This window comes from Scyliorhinus canicula, chromosome 2 (genome assembly GCF_902713615.1).
Source record: "Scyliorhinus canicula chromosome 2, sScyCan1.1, whole genome shotgun sequence".
NCBI lineage: Eukaryota > Metazoa > Chordata > Chondrichthyes > Carcharhiniformes > Scyliorhinidae > Scyliorhinus > Scyliorhinus canicula.
In genome coordinates this window covers 90913981-90938447 of record NC_052147.1, presented here as the reverse complement: position 1 = coordinate 90938447, position 24467 = coordinate 90913981, and the positions used below count along the sequence as shown (strand labels likewise).

At 46.9% G+C, this 24467-nt stretch overlaps 1 protein-coding gene across 1 annotated transcript in view; it reads right to left on the bottom strand.

The window, feature by feature from the left end:
• sptbn5 (spectrin, beta, non-erythrocytic 5) overlaps window positions 1–24467 on the bottom strand; it is a 332093-nt gene that overhangs the window by 126079 nt on the left and 181547 nt on the right. Inside the window, exons 37-40 of the mRNA XM_038790252.1 lie at window positions 22950–23141; window positions 16016–16171; window positions 11903–12094; window positions 10958–11047 (exon numbers count right to left, since the gene is read on the bottom strand). Coding sequence (XP_038646180.1) covers window positions 10958–11047; window positions 11903–12094; window positions 16016–16171; window positions 22950–23141 — 630 coding nt within the window. The remainder of the gene's footprint in view (window positions 1–10957; window positions 11048–11902; window positions 12095–16015; window positions 16172–22949; window positions 23142–24467) is intronic.

Genomic DNA, 24467 nt, shown 5'->3' with positions numbered 1-24467 from the left:
TACCGCAAGATATAGATAGATTGGAGAGTTGGGCAGAGAAATGGCAGATGGAGTTCAATCCAGGCAAATGCGAGGTGATGCATTTTGGATTTTCCAATTCAAGAGCGGACTATACAGTCAATGGAAGAGTCCTGGGGAAAATTGATGTACAGAGAGATCTGGGAGTTCAGATCCATTGTACCCTGAAGGTGGCAACGCAGGTCGATAGATTGGTCAAGAAGGCATACTGCATGCTTGCCTTCATCGGAAGGGGTATTGAGTACAAGAGTCGGCAGGTCATGTTACAGTTGTATAGGACTTTGGTTAGGCCACATTTGGAATACTGCATGCAGTTCTGGTCGCCACATTACCAGAAGGATGTGGATGCTTTAGAGAGAGTGCAGAGGAGGTTCACCAGGATGTTGCCTGGTATGGAGGGTGCTAGCTATGAAGAAAGGTTGAGTAGATTAGGATTGTTTTCATTGGAAAGACGGAGGTTGTGGGGACCCGATTGAGGTCTACAAAATTGAGGGGTATGGACAGGGTGGATTGCAACAAGCTTTTTCCAAGAGTGGGGGTGTCAATTACAAGGGGTCACGATTTCAAGGTGAGAGGGGGAAAGTTTTTTTACGCAGAGGGTGGTGGGTGCCTGGAACGCTTTGCCAGCGGAGGTGGTAGAGGCGGGCACGATAGCATCATTTAAGATGCATCTAAATCAGGGGTGGGCAAACTTTTCCGTGCAAGGGCCACATTCAGAAATTCACAATTTTAAAGGGCCGCATAGTATATTAAGTAAAATAATTACTTCACCCGGTTATGATTCTGGGCGCCTCATATAGAACATAGAACAGTACAGCACAGAACAGGCCCTTCGGCCCTCGACGTTGTGCCGAGCAATGATCACCCTACTCAAGTCAACGTATCCACCCTATACCAGTAAGTAACCCAACAGCCCCCCCCCCATTAACCTTAAAAAAAATTAGAAATTTAAATTTTTTTTTTTAATGACTTGGTGGGCCGCATAAAGACCTTTGGCGGCCCGCAGGCCGTAGTTTGCCCACCCCTGATCTAAACAGATATATGAACGGGCAGGGAACAGAGGGAAGTAGATCCTTGGAAAATAGGCGACAGGTTGAGATAAAGGATCTGGATCAGCGCAGGCTGGAAGGGCCGAAGGGCCTGTTCCTGTGCTGTAATTTTCTTTGTTCTTTGTTCTAGGTGGCGGGTTACTGAGCCTGTACCTCACCGAACCCCGCTAGTTCTAATCACTTGTACCCCCATGTTCCGTGAAATCAGGCCAGCTGTTTGGAACTCATAAAAACAACCAGGGAATATCACAGGTCCACGTCTTTCAGGAATATGGCACTAACTCGGGTGAGGAACACACTAGTTACTGGTGCCTCTGTCAAGTCAGGTGAAACAGATATATAACACTCTATGGTCGGGATTTAATACCTAGTCCACCAACAGGAAAGTCGAGAGCGAGTCCACCTCTGCAGGCCTGGAAACCAGGACTGGATTTTATAGTCATTAGGCAATTAATTGGCTTCCATATTCCTGAGGCAGGATATCCTGCCTTCAAGAGCTGCCGGCCAAGTAGAGGGGCAGCAGCTCATTTGTCCCGGGAGCAGTGTCCACTGCTGGGACTGCAGTCAATCCTGGACCAGAGCAGCAATTGAGGCCAGCAAGCCGGTAGGTAGGTAGGGAGGATCCGCGGTGAGGGATGGGGTCACAATTGGGAAGAGGGGTGGGCAGGCTGGATTAAGCAAGTCTATGTGTGACTCTTTCAGGCCCTCTGCCGTGTACAGGATGTCCAAACTTGAGGGAACCCACTACACCCACCCGTCTGAGGCTGCTGCCAGGTCACTGAGGTCTACCTGACGGTCTCACAACCTGGCATGGGCCATTCCTACAACTGATCAAGTCTCAGAGGTGGTGTGAGGAGGCCATTAATTGGTAATTTAAGGACCTCAAATGGCATAAAGACGGATAGGCCACTCAACACCTACTCCATTGCTGGACAAATGCGATGGTTATGGTGCTTAACACTTTCGCCCACCTACTAGCATGCCACCTAAAGGAGCATAAAATTCTGACCTCCACTGCTGCCATGCCAATCTCCTCAGAGATTCTTCCATGTAATTCAACAAAATTGGTAGTGAAGATCTTTCAAACAATCTTTATTTTAAATAAGAAAATGCACGCTTCCTTAAAATACACAGACTGATCCGGACTTCTGTGTAGCCCAGTTAAATTTAAATTCCCCTCTCTTTGCCAGATCTGGGTGAAACAACTTCTAAGATTCTAGGGCTGGGGTTCTCCGGCCGTTCGCTGGCAGTGGTATTCTCTGGTCCCGCCGGTAGCGCACCGCCTCCTGTGGGTTTCCTGGCAGCGTGGGGTGGCTTTAATAGGAATTTCCACTGACAATGGCGGGAGCAAAGAATCCCACTGCTAACTGCCGTTGCCGAGAAACATGTGGTTGGAAGGCCGGAGAATCCGGTCCAAATTTAGATAAGGCTGACTTTGATGTGATAAAACAGACACTGTTAATGCGTAAAATGACAGAAGGCCAATGGAGGTATTCAAAAATACACAAAAAAATTGCAAAAAGAGTGATCAAGAGAAATGTGGAACGTTGAAAATTGAAAACAGTGATAACATTGATGGAAATAAGAAGCTGGAGGACTTACAAACATACAGATTAGGAGCTGGAGGAGGCCAATTGTTCCCTCGAGTCTGCTCCACCATTTGATAAGATCATGGCTGATATGATTGTGGCTTCAGCTTTACTCTCCTGTCTACCTTCTATATGCTTTGACTCCTACAATAATCTATCTAACTCAGCCTTAAAAATATTCACTGTCCTTGCCTCCACTTCCCTCTGGGGAAGAGAATTCTACAGTCAAATTACTCTCGAGAGAGAAAGAAATTCTCCCCGTCTCTGTCTTAAATGGCAGACCCCTTATTTCTTTTTAAATATATTTTTATCAGAGATTTTAATTAACGCAACAAACCCTAAAAACTGTTACAGTACAGGATAAATGCTTCTATATACATGGATTCAGAAAAGGCATTAAACACCAACACAGTTAGTTCAGCTTAATCATCAAGCTTGGTGCCCCTGAACAATCATAAATACCCCTTATTTTTTTAAACTGTGTCCCCTAGTTCTACTCTCTTCCATAAGGGGAAATATCCTCTCAGCATCCGTGCTGTCAATTCCTCTCAGGATCTTAGAAGCTTCAATAAGATCACCTGACATTCTTCTAACCCCCGATGATACAGGCCCAGGCTGTCCAATACTTCCCCATAGGATAACCGTCCATCCCAGACTTAAGTGAACCTTCTCTGAACTGTTTCTGATGATCTTATAACCTTTCTCAAGGAGAACCAAAACTGTACACCATATTCTTGATGTGGTCTCGCCACCACCCTGTACAATTGGAGTAAAACTTCCTTATTTTTATATTCCATTCCCCTTGCAATTAATGTCAACATTCCATTTGCCTTCCGAATCACTTGCTGCACCTGCATACTAACTTTGTGATTCATGTACAAGGGCACTCAGATCCCTCTGTATTATTCCTTGTGTCTGAATAGATCTCGTAGACTTACAGTTGAAGTAGATGCTTTATTTCTATGAGTTCGTTCTCTCGCCAGCGTTTATACTATGTTACATCTGAGCTACCGGTCTGTCCTGCTCACCAGCTGACGTTCCTGTGAAGAGAGCCTGACTTCCTGTTTGTTTATGTATATATACATCTCTGGTGCTCCCTCCAGTGGTTACTTAGTTGTAGTGTATTTACATTAACCCCTTATGTATATACAGTGGTGCATATCGCTACATCCCACCTTTTTTCTTGTTACATATTTTCTGTACTTTGTTAAAGAAAATTGTACACGTAGATAAATAATGATATGTACAAGTTGTGATGATATTGATGATTAGACAAAGCCAATTAATATTTATGAGTCCAATCTTAATTTTAAAAATTTAGGAGTCCAAACTTTATGAATTTGTTTGATTGAGTTGCTTTCTTCATCTGTTGTTGAAGTAGTGATGTTGATGTTGTCATTTCTTTGTGAACGTTGTCAGTGTTCTTGTGTTAAGGAACCAAGAAATCATCATGAGGTTTTTGAATGGTCGAATCACTTTGTTGTCTGATTTAGACTATTTTTTCTATGCTTGTGGTAGCGATTCTGTATGTCATCTTTGTTGTCTGACCTGGACTTTTTTCTGTGTTTGCAGTATTGATTCTGTATGTCATCTGCCTTGCAAGCTGGTTTGCTTGTTTGCAGTGGAGCAAATGTGAATTTGTGAGATTCGTTGTCATGCCATGGTATGTTTGTACTCTTGCCATTGTTTTGAGCTGTGCTGTTACATTGTCCTTCATGTGCAGAGTTGTACCATGTTGCACAGGTCATTGTTTAATTGTTGTTGTTTCTGTTGTTTCTGTCTTTGTTGTTGTTCTTGCTGTTCTTGTTGTGCTTGTTGTTGCTGCCTTTGTTATGTTTTTTATTGTTTTTGTTGTTGTTCTTGTAGTTTTTATTGTCGTGCTTGTAGTGCTTCTTGTTGTTGCTGTTGTTGTTTCTGTTGTGCTTCTTGTGTTTTTGTTGTGCTTGTTGTGCTCCATGACCGTTCCGTGTGGATAATTCGGGTCATTCTCAAAGTTATTTGTGTCAGTGTCCTTTGTGGTATCTGATGTTTCATTGAGCGTTTCTTCTTGAGGATTGTGTGAATGATCTGATGTTGCACTGATCTTGGTGACATCACTCATTTGTGGTTATGTGATTCCTCTTTTATTCCTTGGTGCTCCTTTTCTGGAGTCATTTCTGGTTCACTTGAATCATCATAGAACATAGAAAATACAGCACAGAACAGGCCCTTTGGCCCACGGTGTTGTGCCAAACAAATCATTGATTTTTGGTGCTCCTATTCTGGAGTCAAAACCTTCAAGATTTCATTTTCTTGTGGATAGTTTACAGTAGATGAGGTTTTAATTGACGTGGTCTCACTGGACTCCAGAGTAGTTTCACTTTGATTGTTGAGTGCTTCTGTACATACGAGCTCAGAACTGTCAACCTCGCTGTGATCTTGCACATCTGTATGGGAATTGTGATTTCTTTGCCACTTGTCTCACATACAGTGGGTAGACATTCAGTGTCTTCTTGTTGGTTAAATGAGCTGGGTAGACTTTAGTAGTCTTCTTCTGGTGGCTCAAATAAGCTGGGTAGACTTTCATAGTCTTTTTGTTGTTCACCTGAGCTTGGTAGTCTTTCATAGTCTACTGTTGGTTGCTCAGATAAGGTTGATAGACCTTGATGGTCTTGTTCATGCATGGACTTCGCTATGGAGTCTTGAGTTGCTTCCATTTTGGAGTCTGTCAACAAGCTCTCTGTGGAAGCTTGTATCGCGCTCTCTATGGAGTCTCATTGCTCTCTGTGAGGAGTCGTGCAGTGGTCTCTCTGTGGAGTCGATCTATGCTCTCTCAACAGAGTCATTCAGTACTCGCTGTGTGGCATCATTTTCTTCTTGGGTATTTGGCAGGTTGCTGTCATCCAATGTATCGACGATCTGCCATTGCATCATGGTATTGGATTCATCTACCATGAGTAGAGTCGTGTTGTGCTTTTCAACCATGGTGCTGATGCTTTTATGATCATCATATCCGAATAACTCAGCCATGTCTGAGTAGTATTCTTTGATAAACAAATCATCTTCTTTTGTTTCGCATTCATTATTGTGCTCTTCATGTTCAATGAACAAATCATCTACTTTGGTTTTGGATTTGTTATTGTGCACTTCACTTTGGGTGGTGCAAACTGCTTCTTCCAGAATGCTGCGGAGGTTATTTTCAACTGCTGGTAGAAGTTCAGGCATTGTTCTGTCTTTCGAGGTAAAATAATTGTGTTTTGTAGCTTTAAAACTCTTTTTTTCAATTTTTGGGCATTTCCCTTTAAGAGGGTGTTGTCCAGGGCCTCTGACATAATGACGCTCGTGACGTAAAGCGTAGGAATCGATTGCGCATGCGCAAATAGATTTTCCTACACTGTGCACTTTTTCGTAAACTGCGCGCGTGTGATTTGAGCATGCCCAGATCCCTCTTCGAGCTGTGCGCTTTTAAGTCGCGCATGCGCAGAACGATTTGTGCCCAAAATGTATTTTTTCAATTGCGCATGCGCGGTTGCCGTTTCCTGCGCATGCGTAGACCCAGATTTGCGTCTTTTGTTCCCCAGGCAGTTTAAAATGTGCTCAGACGCCATTTTAACTTCTTCAGACCCGTGATAAAGAACTGTTCTGCTGTTTTTTCTTGTTAAAAACGGAAAGTTATTTTTTCTTGCGATCTGCGCTTGTCAATCACGATTTCCAGCATTAAACCTTTCTGTTCTGATGATTGTTTGAGTTTCGCAACGCTCATTCCCTGTGCCATTTGGTCTCTGAGCATTGAATGTCTTAAAGCAGCATTGTTACTGGTGTTACAGTAATCTTCAAATGTTTTAAGTATTACTTCTAATTTGGTGTTGTCTTCACCTTTCAAGTAATTAAAGCAGTTATAGATTTCTCTATCTTTATGTCCTGCTAGGAGAAGTGCTATTTTCATTTCTTCTGAGGCCGCGATCAACTCATTAGCTACGATATACAGTGCAAACGTTTGTTTAAAGATTTTCCATCTATGACTTAAATTACCGGTTGTTTTCAGCTGCGGTGGAGTTCCAACGAGTTTCATCGGCTCAGTGAAGTCCCGTCTGAATTTTCTTCTGTTTTCGATCTTGCTTTGTCTGCATCTTGTGTAACATTTCTAGTAAGCATTCTGAAGTCACCTGGTGCAATGTATTATTCCTTGTGTCTGAATAAAGCTTGATGTCTTACAGTTGAAGTAGATGCTTTATGTCTATGAGTTTGTTCTCTCTCCAGCACTTATACTATGTTACATCTGAGCTGCCTGTCTGTACCTGCTCATCAGCTGATTTTCCTGTGAAGAGAGCCTGACTTCCTGTTTCTCTATGTATATATAGATCTCTGGTGCTCCCTCTAGTGGTTACTTAATTGTAGTGTAGTTACATTAACCACTTGTGTATATACAGTGATGCATATCACTACACCCTCTGTACAACAGGGTTTTGCAATCTCTCTATTTAAAGAATACGGTTAAGTGGACAAGTTAACATTTTCCCACTGTACTCCATCTGTCAAATTTCTGCCAGCTACTAAACCTATCTATGTCCCTCTGCAGACGCCTTCCTATCTTTGTACCATCAGAAAATTTAATGATCATATATTCAGTCATGGATACTTAGATTTAAGGTGATTAATAGAAGGATTAGAGGGGACATGAGGAAATATGTTTTCGCCCAGAGTGGTGGGCCTCTGGAATTCACTGCCAACTTGGTGGTTGAGGCTGAAATGCTCAACTCATTCAAAGGGTAACATGAACAGAGGATGCTGGAAAATCTCAGCAGGCCGGCCAGCATTTATCAGGACAGGAAAAGAGTTAACATTTGGAGTCATGGACCCTTGCTCGGAACTCTATCTCTGTATCTCTCCTAATAGAAGCTGCCAGACCTGCTGAGTTTTTCCAGCATCCTGTGTTCTTGTTTCAGATTCCAGCATCTGCAGTATTTTGGTTATTTTTTTTTGTTCATTTAAAAGGTGCCTGGATCTGCATCTAAAATGCTGTAACCCGCAAGGCTATAGACCAGGGGCTGCAAAGTGGGATTAAAATGAGTGAAGAGTCCCAGCACAGTTCAGGTGAAGACTGCCCCAATGGTACAGCTTGTACCAGTGCTGGGGCCAGTATCCCAGAATCAAAACCCATTTCTCCCATACCAATCTTTGAACTTTGCATCCAATTCCCTAACCTTATTTACCCTACACCAATTTGTAGCTCAGTATTAACCTGGCGATTATTACCTTTGAGCTTCTGTTGAGTAATTACTTTGCATCAGTATTTATAGTTGTGGAAGATATCTGCATGTCAAGCAACCCAAAGAAACCAGATTGAAAATCGAATCAGGGTCAGGGACACACATAAATTAACATAGGGAAAATAACAAGCAATTAAAAAAGATATGGTATTAATGAGTCACAAATCCCTAAAGTCAGGTGGTTTCCACCCCAGGATTAAGAAGTGAGAAGATTTTATGTCATTGATATGTAAGTCCAGAAGGCATTTGTTGAAGTCCTGCTAAAGTTGAAGCTCGCGGAACTGAAGGCAAATTATTCACCTGGCTCAGAGGTTGGCTGAGTGGCCAACCAACTGAGATATACCTGAATGGTTGTGAGCAGTTCTGGGTGTCACACTGTAGGAAGGAAGTATTGGTTTTGGAGGGCACTCAGCATAGGTTTACCAGAATGATATCTGACTCCAAGGGTGAAATTATGAGGAGAGATTACACACATTGGGGATATTTTCTCTGAAATTTAGAAGGTTGAGGAATAATCCGACTAAGGTTTTCAAGATATTAAGGGAACTGATAGGGTAAATAAGGAGGCTATTTCTTTTTTTTAATATATAGAGTACCCAATTCATTTTTTTCAATTCATTTTTTTCAATTAAGGGGTAACCTACCCTGCACATCTTTGGGCTGTGATGGCGAAACCCACGCAAACAAGGGTAGAATGTACAAACTCCACACGGACAGTGACCCAGAGCCGAGTTCAAACCTGGGACCTTGGCACCGTGGGGCAGCAGTGCTAACCACTGTGCCAACGTGCTGCTCAGTAAGGAGACTATTTCTGATGGTTAGGGTGAATAATGCCAGGAGCATCATCTGAAAATTACACCCAGCCCTTTCAGGAATTAAATTAGGAAACACTTCTTTATGCAAGGCCACAGGGTAAAGGTTGATATATGGAATTATGTCACAGATCAGGGATGATCTCAGAGTGGCAGAACAGGCGGGAGTGGCTTAATGCCTAATCTCTAATTTGTCCATTCAACAATCACTGGCATTCAATTATTGTTCCTGCTCACATAGCCCTAATCATTACTGGTTTTCAAAATAAAAAAAGTTAACGTCACAGGAAAGTTAGGGGCGAAGCACATTAATGGAACTACACAGAGGGAGTTACAGGGCGCATTTCTCTTAAGCTGCTGCACCGAACAGCAGCTTACCATGGTGCAGTATGGTCGATAAAAGCTCCTGTGATCTACCCGGCTTGCAATGTGAGATGTTGAGGTAGGCGGGATCACTTTTTGGCAAATCTGCATTTAGAGCGAGAGTTAGTCTCACTCTAATATAGAGTCATAGAGGTTTACAGCACAAAAACAGGCCCTTCGGCCCAAATTGTCCATGCCTCCAAGTTCTTACCTCTAATATAGTCCCAAAACACCGCATTTGGCCCATATCCCTCGATACCCAGCTTTCCCACATAACTGTCTAAATGCTTTTTAAAAGACAAAATTGTATCCACCCCTGCTACTGCCTCTGGCAGCTCGTTCCAGACACTCACCGCCCTCTGTGAAAGAATTGTCCCTCTGGATCATTTTGTATCTCTCCCCTCTCACCTTAAACCTATGCCCTCTAGTTTTAGACTCCCCTATCTTTGGGAAAATATATTGACTATCTACCTTATCTATGCCCCTTAGACCATCTGTCCAGTCATGTTTTGTACATTCTCCCTGTGTTTTATTTCTCTTAAGCCTTTCTGGACCCATTCACTGGTTTATCCACAGTCTCTGTACTGTGGCCCTTTTTGATTTTGAATTTGGATTTTATGCCTTTCACTTTTCCCCTTATTGCCTTTTGTTTCTGTCCCCACTTTACTTCCCTCCGACTTCCTGCATCGGTTTCCACCCCCCTGTCACACTAGTTTAAACCCTCCCCAACAACACCAGCATACACCCATGCAGATTCCCAAGGTTCCCGAGGCTTTGGGATTCGTCCCCTTCGCCTCGGAGACCTCGGGTGAGCGCTGGTACCCCCCAAACGGGGACCAAACTGAACGGCACTTGTGGGGCTCTCCCAAGGGATTAGAGGACCCCAGCCGCATGCCCAGCGTGGTGCACTGGCATTTCTGGTGCCACCTGGGCCTGGCAGTACAAGTCTGGCACCTCGGCAGACCCAACTTGACATCCTGGCAATGGTGCTCAGGTGGCACTGCCAGCTGGCATGGGCACTGCCAGGGTGCCAGGTTGGCACTGCCAACGTTTGGGCCAGGAGTGCCCTGCGTGGGTGTTGGGGAGATGCGGGGGGGGGGTGGTCTGGGATCGCTTGGGGAGCCTCGGAGATTGGCCTGATCTCTCACTACACTGGGGAGTTCCAGAGGGCAGTGCTCTCCAGTGTACAAAATGGGGCTATGTGCGTCATCGGGCACGTGTTCCCCATTGAGGCCCCTTATACAACAGTCACGTATAGCCATATGCTTCTCAGCACTGCGACCGCCGTGAAACACGTGGCTAAATGTGCTCGCTGTGCGACATAATTCCCATTTAGTTGGATCAAGCCCATACTCTTTACGTGTATCCTGGGAGTGTTTAAAGAGCGAGTGTAGAAAGAGTTTTACTCTGTACTTTGCCTAACCCATACCTACCCCGGAGGTTGGTTTAGCTCACTTGGCTAGACAGCTGGTTTGTGATGTAGAGCAAGACCAGCAGCATGTGTTCAATCCCTGGACTGGTTGAGGTTATTCATGAAAGCCCCGCCTTCTCAACCTTGCACCTTGATTGAGGTGTGGTGATTCTCAGGTTAAACCACCACCAGTCAGCTCCCTCCCTTAAAAGGGAAAGCAGCCAATGGTGATCTGGGACTATGATGACGTTACCTCACCTTCACCTACCCTAGGTATCCTCAATGTTGATGGGATGACGGGAGCTGGCAGAAACCCACTGCACCTTGATGTCCCTCATTCTGTTGAGCACAACTCTGCCCGAACGTGTGAAAGGAATACTGGCTGATAATACTCGTATGAAAGTGAAGGGGCAGAGGCTCCATTGACACAGCTGATATACCATAATGCCCAGAGGCCAGTACCTACCCCTGCTCCTCGGAACTTTCTGAGTTTTTTCTGCAGCTGTAAGCAGTGCTCATAGTCTTTGCCAACATCACCCACGTTGATCATCACCTCCTGTGTGTGTGCAAAATAAAATGGGAAGGAACAGAAAATGCAGAATTTAGAATTGCAGTCAGTGTTTGGTCAGTCAATAAATGTGTTTTCTACAGCAATGCACAACTGATTCTATCCATAAGTAATAGACTGAACAGGGTTCTCCTCCCTTCCCTGGGAACCAGGGCTGGAGGGGCAAGTCAGAACGTGGACATTTTCTGTAGAATTAAACCTGATGGTTCAGTGGGCAAGTGCTGCACCCAGATGGGAATGACCAGGGCCTCGAGAGCAGTGTCCCACCTGCACTCAATTTCCAAGTTGCAAGAAATATCAGCTCCGATTCCCAAAGTAGCCGTTTTAGCTCTTTCTATCTTTCTTGCTGCAATCTTGTCGTTTTTGTCACCGTTATTGATCCCGCTGGCCATCTCAAATAGCCATGGTATGAAAGGTGGGCTATAAATAACAGACCCACAATAAGAATGTCAACAGTCTAATTAGTCCACAATAAAGGCACAAGTGAATGTAAAAGTAAAGAAGTGCCAAAAGAATAAAGTGATTTCTTCATACAGTAGCCAGCAGATGCTTATTTAATGGGTGCATGGTTTACCCCAAGTCAAGGCACGGGGCCGGGGGGGGGGGGGGGGGGGGGGGGGGGGGGGAGACATCATCAGGTCATAACTTACCCAGTTAAACAGATGGAAGCTAAGACCAAGATTGGTATGATCACAAAAAAAGCTATTGTCCTATGTAATCACTCCCCCGCTCCGCCTGATAACCATACTTCCCAATTCCCAATGGGATGTCTGATGTATCAGAAGACCAGTAAACTTGCAAATTTGTGGTAGACTACAGGGAATTCACCACCACCATTCCTACCTTTTCCCTGATCCATGCCTCAACCTGCTCGACTTTCTGCAGGAATTCCAGGAAATCCCGGTTGTCCTCCAACATTTTTCCACGTGCGGCTACTGCTACCTTCAGCTGCTCCCAATATTCTAGTAGCATCCTCATACTTCGACGGATCTCGCTGGATTTGGGGTGGTGTCCAGACAGCAGCAGCTCACCTGTCTGTATTGGTGTAAATTCAAGACGCACAGTGAGGTGGTATTCTTCAAAACAATACAACTCCAGGAGGGACATGAAAACAGAAAATGCTGAAAAACACCTCGGCAAGCCTGGCAGCATCCGTTGAGTGAGAAACAGAGTTAACATTTCCAGTCTATGTGTCTCTTCTTACAGACCCGAAACATTAACTGTGTCTCTATCCGCAGATGTTGCCAGATCTCTGGAGTTTTTCCAGCATTTTCCCTTTTTACTTCAGATTTCCAGCATCCGCAGTATTTTGCTTTAATCCAGGAGAGACATTGGGCGGGATTCTCCCGCAACTGGCCGGATGGCCCAGCGCCGGCGCCAAGAGCGGCGCGAACTACTCTGGCGTCGGGCCGACTGGAAGTTGCGGAATCCTCCACACTTCCAGGGGCTAGGCCGGCGGCGGAGGGGTTGGCCCTGCGCCAACTGGCACCGCAGGCCCGTCGCAAGTTGGTGCATGCGCAGAACCGCCGGTGTGTTTCCTGCGCATGTGCAGGGGTGTTCTTTTCCATGGAGTGCCCCCCACGGCAAAGGCCCGCCCGCAGATCAGTGGGCCCTAATCGTGGGCCAGGCCCCCCCCCCCCCCCCCGGGATCGGATCTCCCCCCCCCCCCCCCCCCCACACCCGAGGACTCACCTAGCCGGCCTACAAACCAGGTCCCGCCGTGTGGGACCATGTCCATTTCACGCCAGCGGGACTGGCCAGGAAACGACGGCCGCTCAGCACCTCGGGGCCCGGCGTATTGCCGGTGGGGGGGGGGGCGCTGCCAACGGCCTCCGACCGGCGCGGCGTAAACCCCGCCCCCGCCCTAAAACCGGCACCGGAGACGGAGTGTTGGGGTGGGATTCACACCGCCCCCCGAGGATTCTCCGACCTGGCAGGGGGTCGGAGAATTCCGCCATTTATGCCAGGATGTAGCAGCAATATGGGAAGTAATGTGTTACAATGAGTATCAGGGGATACAGGAAGTCACAAGAGAAAGAGGTCCAAAGAAACCTGGCATTTAGTTGTGAAAGTCACAAGGCTCTTTGCAGCCGGTTATGTAACTTTGAATTGTTGTATGGGTTACCTCCGGGTGCTCCAGTTTCCTCCCACAGTCCAAAGATGTGGAGGTTAGGTGGATTGGCCATGATAAATTGCCCTTAGTGTCCAACGGTTAGGTGCTGTTACGGGGTATGAGGACAGGGCAAGGGAACGGGCCTGGGTAGCAGCTATTTTTCAGGGTCGGTGCAGACCCGATGGACCAAATGACCTCGCTCTGTACTGTAGGGATTCTATGATTCTAAAGGAAAGGTACATAATAATAATAATCTTTATTAGTGTCAGAAGTAGGCTTACATTAACACTGCAATGAAGGTACTGTGAAAATCCCCTAGTCGCCACACTCCGGCGCCTGTTCGGGTACACAGAGGGAGAATTCAGAATGTCCAAATTACCTAACAGCACGTCTTTCGGGACTTGTGGGAGGAAACTGGAGCACCCGGAGGAATCCCACACAGACACGGGGAGAACGTGCAGACTCCACACAGACAGTGAACCAGCAGGGAATCGAACCTGGGACCCTGGCTCTGTGAAGTAATAGTGCTGCCATCAGCCAATTTGCACACAACTCCCACAAACAGCCATGTGATAATTTCAGATATTTGTTTTTAAGTGATGTTAACTGTGGGATTAATTTATCGAAGACACCATGGAAAACAATAAAATTATCAAGGATTAATTTACTAAAGGTTGTTTGACTGATGTGGTAAACTACTGTTGCACCTCTATTAGAGGATGTAGGGTAGGACCTGTACTACAGGTATGTTGGTAGTCCCCGAGTATAAATATGTGTGTCCTCCACGCTGCAGCCATTTCGCCAGCTACTGTGGGAGGCCACATATCTTAGAGCAATAAAGCCTCAGTTGTACCCAACTCAAGTCTTTATCCAATTGATCGTGCATCAATTTATTGCTCGAAGATGTGTGGCCTCCCACAGCGTTGTACCCAACTCAAGCCTTTGTGCAATTGATCGTGCATCAACTAATTCCTCTGTCTAAATACTGTCGTGAGGATAGGAATCTGTCTTTGATAGAACATTCATCAAGTACATTTTAACAGTGCAGTAACTCAAGTAGTTTTAGAAATGCAATAGTTTGAATAATTCTTAAATGTAAACTGCATGTTTGAACAGACCTCCCTGTGCAAACAGGTTGGTGGTCTCAGGAAAATGAAGACTAATGAGTACCTGGGAGACAATCATCAGCAATTACGGTAAAGAATCAATGAACTAAGCTAATAAATGTAACATTGGGTAACAGTTGGTCCAGACCTAAGAGGGATAGAAACAGTTATGTACCACGCAAGATGTTGGATACAAGCAGGAAGTGCTTATGTACATTTGAACTGAAGATGTGTAAACTTGCTGGGTATAAAAAGGGTTGAAGTTGGTGTGGACCAGGTCATACTTCACTCCCTAATGGGCTGCACCTTATTGTTGAATCAAATAACTAGTACTTTGGAGAATAAAGAAAATAAGTTGTGAAACATCAGATACAGAGTTTGAAAACATGCTTGTATTGGTGGACATCAATGCTGCCAGGAACCTAATACCTAAAGCTGAAGAAGTTGAACAAGAAGAAGTAGACAATGCATATAACTTTGTTCAGTACCCAACAGGTAATGTCATAGAATCCCTGCGTACAGGAGGCCATTTGGCTCACCGGGTTTGCACCTACCCCCTGAAAGAGCATCCTACTTAGGCCCACTCCTCCACCCTATCCCTGTGACTGCACCCAACCTGCACATCTTTGGACACTAAGGGGCAATTTTCTCATGATCAATCCACCTAACCTGCACATTTTAGGACTGTGGGAGGAACTGGTGCACCCGGAGGAAACCCAAGTAGACATGGGAAGAATGTGCAAACTCCAGAGAGACAGTAATAAATGATCTGTTTGGAACTGTGAATTACTGTTTAGATCTCAGTTTAGCTATCTGCTGTGGGATAATAAAAAGGTTTGTGGTGACCAATTGATATCAGGTTGGAATCCCTTGAAATTCTGATAGAACTCCCCCTGTTCTTCCTCCAACAAAGCTATGGAATCTTTACGTCCTTTACAGAGGCTGCGGCCTCAGTTTAACATCTCACCAGAAACATAGCACTCCTGAAAGCCCATTTGGTGTTCAAGTCTCTGGAGCGGGGCTTGGGCTCATGGCCTTCTGACTGCGAGGTGAGAGCACCGCGGTCAACACAAGAGCTGTAGTGCTACACAGGAGGCACCCCGTAGCATGCAAGAAACAATGCTTGACACAGGAGGTATAGAGAAATGTACAAAATACAGAATGACGTAGAAAGTACAATGCCTTCCTGATGCTAGGAGCTGGTTTAGCACACTGGGCTAAATCGCTGGCTTTTAAAGCAGACCAAGGCAGGCCAGCAGCACGGTTCAATTCCTGTGCCAGTCTCCCCGAACAGGTGCCAGAATGTGGTGACTAGGGGTTTTTAAAAGCCACAGTAACTTCATTGAAGCCTACTCGTGACAATAAGCCATTTTCATTTCATTTTTCATTCATAAGCACAAAGGAAGGCGAAAGCCTGGAGGAGGCACATTCTGTTTATGGTATCCGTTGTCTTGCAATCAATTGGATTTAGTCCAGGTCATTTTTCACTCCCTGATGGACTGCCCCTGGTGTCAGAGCCAATGAAGACTATCCCAATGGAAACAACAGCAACATGACTTGAGATTAGATCAAGACCCAACCCTATGCCACTCGGGCCGAACAGGAACAGGTTTGGAGTTTGGGTGAGATGTGTCACACTAGATAGTCTGTGGAACAGCAGAACTCACCAAGTGGACTTCACTGTGCTGCAGACAACTAGTATCTCACACTTAACAGAGAAATGAAGGTAATACTTACCCCAGTAACACTTGTAATAATAGCCTGATGGGCCAGGATCTCAGCCTCAAATGCCTGGTGTTTCTGAAGTAGCTTTAGCTTGCCCTGCAGGTCACTAATATCCGCAGAGGAATTGTCTTTTAACTTCTTCATCCTCTCGCTGATCCAGCTCTCCTCCTAGGACGAGGAACATAACACAAACAGATATAATAGGCAGGAGCAACAGGAAGCCATTTGCTTCTTTCCACATATTCACTAGAGTTCTCCAGGCTGACTTTACACATCCCTCCTTTCCTGCTTTGTCCTTTTCATATTCTCCTTGAGTAATTATCCAGCATATTTTTGGATGCTGTCATTCACGCACCAATAGTTTGTCTTCTGAATTCCCCTTTTCTGTATCTCGTGTTTGGCTGGACAACATGCTTCTTGCCTTTGATTTATCCACCAATACAGATCATCCAAATGACATTGACAACACCATACATTAATATATTGTAGAAAAATAGCTCAAGATGCTTCACAAGTATTGACACTGAGATAGACGAGATACTGGGACAGGTGGCTAAAAGTTTGGTCAAAGAGACAGTGTCAAGGAGCCTTATAAAGGAGGAAAGTGGAGAGCTTTAGTGGGGGAATTCCAGAGGTTAAGGGCCTCAGCAGCTGAAGGCACAGCTACCAGTGATGGAGTGATTAAAGCCAGAGATCCTCAAGAGGCCAGAATTAGAAAAGCTCAGCTATCTCGGAGGTTTGAGAGGCGGAGGAAATTACAGAGATTAGAATTATAGAATTCAGTGCAGAAGGAGGCCACTTGGCCCATCGAGTCTGCACCGGCCCTTGGAAAGACCACCCCACTTAAGCCCACACCTCCACCCCAACCCTGTAACCCAGAAATCCTACCCAACCTTTTTTTGGACATTACGGGGCAATTTAGCATGGCCAATCCACCTAATCTGCACATCTTTGGACTGTGAGTTTTAGGAAGGTGAGGCCATAGGGAGATTTGAAACTGGATGAAAAGTTTTAAGATTGAAGCCTTGCCAAAATAGGTGCCACCGCAGGCCAACAGTAAACAGGCGAGTGGACTCAGAGCGAGTTAGGATGAGCTGAAGTTTATGGAGGAGGGAGACTGAGAGGCTAGAGGGTCAGTACTGGAATTGTCAAGTTTAGAAGTGACAAAAAGCGTGGGTGAGGCTTTAGTTGCAGATAAGCTAATGCTGGTGGATGTAGAAGATTCTGTGGCATGATTTATAGAAGTGCAGGCTGCAGGGCACCACCGTGGCTAGTACTGCTGCCTCACAGAGCCAGGGACCCAGGTTCAATTCCGACCTATGTAGGGTGCTCTTTCAGACGGTTGGCGCACCTCACTAGGCTAAATGGTCTTTATCTGGACTGTAGGAGTTCTAACAATTCTCCCAGTGTTTGCAGTGGCTTCCTCCGGGTGAACCAGTTTCCTCCCACAGTCCAAGGATGTGTATACAGTATTAGGTAGATTGGCCATGCTAAATTGCACCTTAGTGTCCAAAGATGTGCAGGGTAGTTGGATTGGCCATTATCATTGCACATGGTTATGTGGATAGAGCAGGTGAATGGGCCTAGGTAGGGTGCTCTTTCGGTACAGATTCGATGGGCTGAATGGCCTCCTTCTGCTCTGTAGGAATTCTATGGATTTTATTGGCGTCATGGCCAATATTTATTCCTTAACCAACATAATTAAAACCAATGATCTGGCTATTATCTTCTTGCTGATTGTGAGATTTTGCTGTAAGCAAATTGCTTGCTACATTTCCTACACTATGTTGCGATTTAACCAAAAGGTTTTGAAGTGGTAGCGACACTCAACCGGTGAGGCTGCCACCGCTATAAAACGTTAATTGATCATTTAGCGAGGCTCCAAGGGGCTTCATGCTGCAAATGATGGCCCCGCCGACTGATTTGCCGGAACCGCGCTCGCCAGCCCCCTTCTAATAAGGGAGAGCAGCACTTAAACCGCTCGCGCACAGCCAACCCCACTCATCTCCCAGCCATGCCACCCATGCGACCACCCCCATGATTATGTGAGGCTGACCTAGGCAGATTGTTGGACACGATAGAGGTCAAATGGGATGCCCTGTCCCTCCAAAGTTCTCAGAGGGTCAGCCATAGGGCAGCCAGTGCCCCCTGGGAGGAAGTGGCAGCGGCCGTCAGGTCAGGGAGTATGATCAGGAGGACCAGAACCCAGTGCCGTAAGAAGATCAATGACCTCCTCCATGAAGCCAGTGGGGCCTCGTTAAGTGGATCAATTAATGTTTTATATCGGTGACGGCCTTGTCAGGCTGAGCGTTGGGAAGCTCGCGGCACTTAGAAACCTTTTGGTTAATCCTGTCCTCAACTCACTTTTTTTGGCCCTATAGAGTTTCTCTTCGGTTTAGCCAAAACTTGAATTATTTTCATCACTGGGGAGCTGAACTCCGAGATCGGGTCGCCATTTGGAAAGGGTGCACTGATCTCTAAGTGAGCTTGTAGGTCCCCCTCCCCCCCCCCCCACCCATGGGCAATGTCACCCCCCAGAACAATGGCCATTACCCCACTCACCCGCAATTGAGGACTCCCCGCTGTAGGGTCTTTCTTCAGGCAGCCCCCAACCCACCTTAAAGGCCCCTCCCTCCAAGGCTCTCACCCATCACATCCCAATTTCCCCGAGGCTCCTTCCTACCAACCCTGCACCCCCCACTCTTCATCCCCCCCCCCCCCTCCATCCCACTTTCATGGGCATGCTCCCCTCAGGCCCTGACCCTTGGCAGTGCCACTCTAGCACCAGGGCATCCTTCCACTGCCACCATGGGAGAGCTCCTGCAGACTTTGCCGTGCCACTGGGTACCTTGGCCCTGGAGACCCCTGGTTGCCCTCCCCCTGTAATGCGGGCACCAAGGCGCTCGGTGGCACTGCAAAGTCAGCAGGAGGATGCCCTGGTTTGTGTGGACCAGTACTGAACGTCACCCGGCTGAGGCCTCACTGGGAAGGCCGGTAGATCCTGGGTAAGCTAAGCTTGCCTAAGTAGGTTTAAAACCAACATGGGTACACGGCGTTTGGACATGCCTTTGGGCGGGATTCTGATTTTGACGCCTCACGGATCTTGGGTACATTCTGCGTAAAACACACACACTATACACATTGTAACTCTCACATAATGCAACAGACATACACCAACTCACACAAACACACACATCCTGACTCTGTAACAGATGTGACCGGCCATCTCGTACAGTGGTGATGTGGGAGTCTCGCTGTTCTCCTGTCAGCTTCACAACATTCCAACTGTTGTAAATCACACATGTGCACACTCTCAAACACACACTCATGGTAACTCACAAACACAAATTCTCACACATATTGGTCTAAACCACAGATGCTCATACAGAAAGATCCAATCCATAGGAAGACAGTTCACACAAGTAGTCACCCCTCCCAACAGCCTCTCACCCCTGTCAATTTTTAGGTGAACCCAGGGTAGAGTTTGGGCACGGATGGGGAGGGAGAGTGGGAGGGGGTCAGGGAGGTAGATAAAGGGGGAGTGCGATAGAGAGGGAGTGAGATAGAGAGGGTGAGATAGAGAGGGAGGGAGATAGAGAGAGAGGGAGGGAGATAGAGAGAGAGGGAGGGAGATAGAGAGAGGGAGGGAGATAGAGAGAGAGGGAGGGAGATAGAGAGGGAGGGAGATAGATAGAGGGAGGGAGATAGATAGAGGGAGGGAGATAGATAGAGGGAGGGAGATAGATAGAGGGAGGGAGATAGGGTGAAAGAGGGAGGCAGAGTGGGAGGGAGAGATGGAGGGAGTGGGAGGGAGAGATGGAGGGAGAGATGGAGGGAGTGGGAGGGAGGGAGAGATGGAGGGAGTGGGAGGGAGGGAGAGATGGAGGGAGTGGGAGGGAGAGATGGAGGGAGTGGGAGGGAGAGATGAAATGAAATGAAAATCGCTTATTGTCACAAGTTGGCTTCAAATGAAGTTACTGTGAAAAGCCCCTAGTCGTCACATTCCGGCACCTGTTTGGGGAGGCTGGTACGGAAATTGAACCGTGCTGCTGGCCTGCCTTGGTCTGCTTTCAAAGCCAGCGATTTAGCCCAGTGAGCTAAACCAGATGGAGCGAGCGGGAGGGAGAGATGAGGGAGAGATGGAGGGAGAGATGAGGGAGTGGGAGGGAGTGGGAGGGAGAGATGGAGGGAGTGGGAGGGAGAGATGGAGGGAGAGATGAGGGAGTGGAAGGGAGAGATGAAGGGAGAGATGGAGGGAGTGGGAGGGAGAGATGGAGGGAGTGGGAGGGAGAGATGGAGGGAGTGGGAGGGAGAGATGGAGGGAGTGGGAGGGAGAGATGGAGGGAGTGGGAGGGAGAGATGGAGGGAGTGGGAGGGAGAGATGGAGGAAGTGGGAGGGAGAGATGGAGGGAGTGGGAGGGAGAGATGGAGGGGGAGGGAGAGATGGAGGGACTGGGAGGGAGAGGCAGAGAAATGGAAGGAGAGGGAGAGAAGCAGGGGAGAGGGAGGGGGTGTAAAAGGCAGGGAATGGGAGGCAGAAAGGGAGAAAAGGAGGGAGGGGAAGAGACAGGGAAAGAGGGAGAGTGAGAGAGAGAGGTTGAAAGCAGAAGGAAGACAAAGAGGACTCATAGCCATCCAGAGGTTCACTGGCTCCAAGCCACGCTCTCATTCAATACTACAATGTAGGAGCAGAAGTAGGCCATTTGGCCCATCTAGTCTGCTTCGCCATTCCACGAGATCATGAATCATTAAAATCATTCCAAGGGTTAGTAATGGATTAAGTTTGTAACTGTACCAGGAACAGGAAACTCCTGCTGTGCTGTTCACATTAAACCATCTGTTCTTTCTATCAGGCAAGTAGAACGTAGCAAACTTTCCTCTTTATCAGAGGGTGTATCGTCCACCTCAAGTTATAACACACGGTAGACAAATAGCAACTGGAGCATGGCGATGAACACACACACACACATTGCAAACACTTTCTTCACTTTACTGCTCGTTTTCAGAATATGTACAACCTCGGGGAATTTTGGTATCCAGTGTAACAACACAGTAATGTACTCACTAAAGTTTCATTACATACAGAACCTGGAGCAATTCTAACATCATCATCAACCATTTCCCTTAAATGCTGGTGGTGGGATTCTCCACTCCTGCTGTTTGTCAATGGGATTTCACATTGAAGTCACTCAACGCGAGCGGGGTTGGACTGCCAGCGGGGCCAGAGAATCCCGAAGCCCGCTGACAGTGAACCCCGTCGCCAGCGAAACCCGCTGCCAGTGAAACCCGTCGCCAGTGAAACCCACTACCAGTGAATCCCGTCGCCAGCGAAGCCCGCTGCCAGTGAATCCCGCTGCCAGTGAATCCCGTCGCCAGCGAAGCCCGCTGCCAGTGAAACCCGTCGCCAGTGAAACCCACTGCCAGTAAAACCCGCTGCCAGTGAAACCCGCTGCCAGTGAATCCCGTCGCCAGCGAAGCCCACTGCCAGTGAAGCCCATTGCCAGTGAAGCCCATCACCAGTGAAACCCGTCACCAGCGAATGACCAAAGAATTCCGCCCACTACTCTCCCCCTATCCATTTTCATTTCACACCAGTGGCTCAATACTGACTGAATGTGCTCGGTCTGAGCTGAATCCTATAACACTTCCTAACTGTAGATCAGGGTTCGAGATAACGTCACTTCTATGTGAAAATGTGAACGTGAGGCACATGCCTCTTGAACTTTCTCACAGATTCCTGCCTCTTAATCCCTCGGGCACGGCCACTGTGTGGAACATTCTGACAGCCTGCAATAATCCTTTGTTCCGCTCGGAGCCATGATCTCATTCTGGAGGTATTACCGTCTCCGTCTCCTGCCACTTGTTGCCAGAATGAGCTCAGTCGCTGCCTGGTCCAGCAGCCACATCTGCTCTCAATCAGCTGTCCGGCACTGTGATGAGGGTCATTAGCGAAGGTTGTCTGCTGCAGTGCAAAGCTTCGGTGATAACCTCCATCAACTGAGAGGTTACATCCATCAGGGAAAGGCCAAACAGGCTGGGCTTCTTTAAATAGAGGCATGACCACATACAAAGATCACGGAAAGGGTTTAACTGGGTAAACATAGAGAGAATGTTTCCATTTTGTGGTGGGACTAGAACTAGGGGTTCATAAATATAAGTTAGGGAATTTAGGAGAAATGTCTTTAATCAGGGAGTGGAACTTCCTGTCACAGGGATTCCTGGAGACAAATAGGGGAGATGTATTTAGAGGGAAGCTAGATAAATTGGTTATAAAGTGCTTTGGGATATCCTGAGGTTATGAATGGCGCAGTAAAAATGGAATTTTATTTGATAGCTTGGCATTTAGTCTGCTCTGTAAACACGGCCTGACCTTCTCAGGCAATGGAATAAAAAACACCAGTGACTTGTCTGGCTGGAGTTGTGTGTCCGTCCACGCAGTGTGGAGATTCTGGGCTGGCTGCTCACATTTTAAGTAAAAGAAAGACTTGCATTTATGTAGCGCTAGGATGTCTCAAAGCATTTTACAGCCAATTAAGTACTTTTTAAATGTATTCACTGTTGGAATGTAGGAAATGCGGCAGCCAATTCACACATCAAAAGTTCCCACAAACAGCAATGTGATAATGATGAGATAATCTGATTTAGTGATGTTGACTAAGGGATAAATATTGATCAGGGCACCGGGGAGAACTCTCATGGCCTTCTTTGAAATAGTGTCATGGCATTCACCTGAGGGGGCACATGTAGCCTCAGTTTAAGATCTGATCTGAAAGAGCACCTCCAACAGTGCAGCACTCCTCAATATTGAACTGTCAGCCTCGTTGGAATGGGACTTAAATCCGGAATCCTTATGACTGAGAGACGAGAGTGCTGCCCATAAGCCCAGCTATGTAAACTGTCACGTGAAGCCCCTGTCTGGATAGCTAGGTGCACAAGAGTACTGTACCTCAGTCAGGTCCTGGTTGAACCGGGCCAGCAGGCGGGCAGTGCTCAGGTCTCTCTTGCGGCTCTGGGATAGCTCCTTAATACGGTTCCTCCTCTCCAGAACGGTGTTGAGCTTCTGCTGGACGCGGCTGGCATCGTCTCGTTTTAAACTTTCTTCTTTCAGCTTGCCGGCCTGTTCCTGCAGAGACATCACCTGAAACAAAACAATACAGCACTCACTGCCTGCAGCAGTAATGCAGACCAACGTGGGGCTCTCATCACACACATGAATAATGCAGTTCTTTCTTATTCATTCTTGGGCACGTGGGTATGATTGGAAAAGCCAGCAGCGATTGCCCATCCCTGGGAAGATGGTGGTGAGCTGGCTTCTTGAACCGTTGCTCCAGTTCGGAGGCTTGCTGGGCAATTTCAGCGGACAGTTAAAACTCAACCTTGTTGGTGTGAGACTGGATTCATATATAAACCAGACCTAGGAAGGATGGTAGTGAATCAGCAGTGTTTTTAGGACAAACCAACAGCTTACCAACAACGATGAGGAGCTTAGGGATTTCTTTGCCACTAAAATCAAGACCATCAATCAGCTGCCTCAGCTGTGTTCCTCCTTTTCATGAGCCCACCTCATGAGGATCTCCCCTTCCCCAGCTCTGAACTCTGACCTTTCTCTAGTAGTTTCTCTCCTAATTCCCCTCATGCCCTCTGAGATCAACGTGTCCATAAGACCCACCTCCTGCTTTCTCAATCCTATTCTCATGAACCTACGAAACACCCAGCTTCCCCTCCTGGTCCCCATGTTAGTTGGTATTGTTAATGGTTCTCTCTCTTCAAGCAATATCACCCTGTCCTTTAAATCTGCCCTCATCGCACCTTGCCACACAAAAAAACACTTGACTGCACCATCCTCTTTAAAAAAAAAAAGAATTCAAATTAAGGGGCAATTTAGCGTGGCCAATCTACCTATCCTACACATCTTTGAGTGGTGGGGGCGAAACCCACACAAACACGGGGAGAATGTACAAACTCCACACGGACAATGACCCAGGGCCAGGATCAAACCTGGGACCTCGGCGCCGTGAGGCAGCAGTGCTAACCACTGCGCCACCCTGCCACCAGCCTTGCTGCATTTCTAACCTCTCTTTCCTCTCCAGAGTCCTTTTGCCTCCCATAAACACCTTTTATAGAATGCAATGTTTAATTCCCTGCAATCAGATTTCTGCCCGTCAAGTATAAAAGCTGCTCAAAGTCTCAAATAACATCTTATTTGACTTTAACAATGGTTACGTTTCTTTCCTCGACCACCTCAATCCGGCTGCAGCCTTTGATACTGTTGACCACATCATCCTCCAATTCTTCTCTGAGCTGTCCAGCTGGCTGGGGGTGGGGAGTGCAGGGGTGGAGGGAACAGCACTTGCCTGCTTCCTTTATGATCTATCTCACCATAGCGAGAGTATCACTTGCAATGACTTCCCTTCCTGCTCCCGCACTGTTACCTCTAGCACGGTGGGAAAGTGGTTAGCACTGC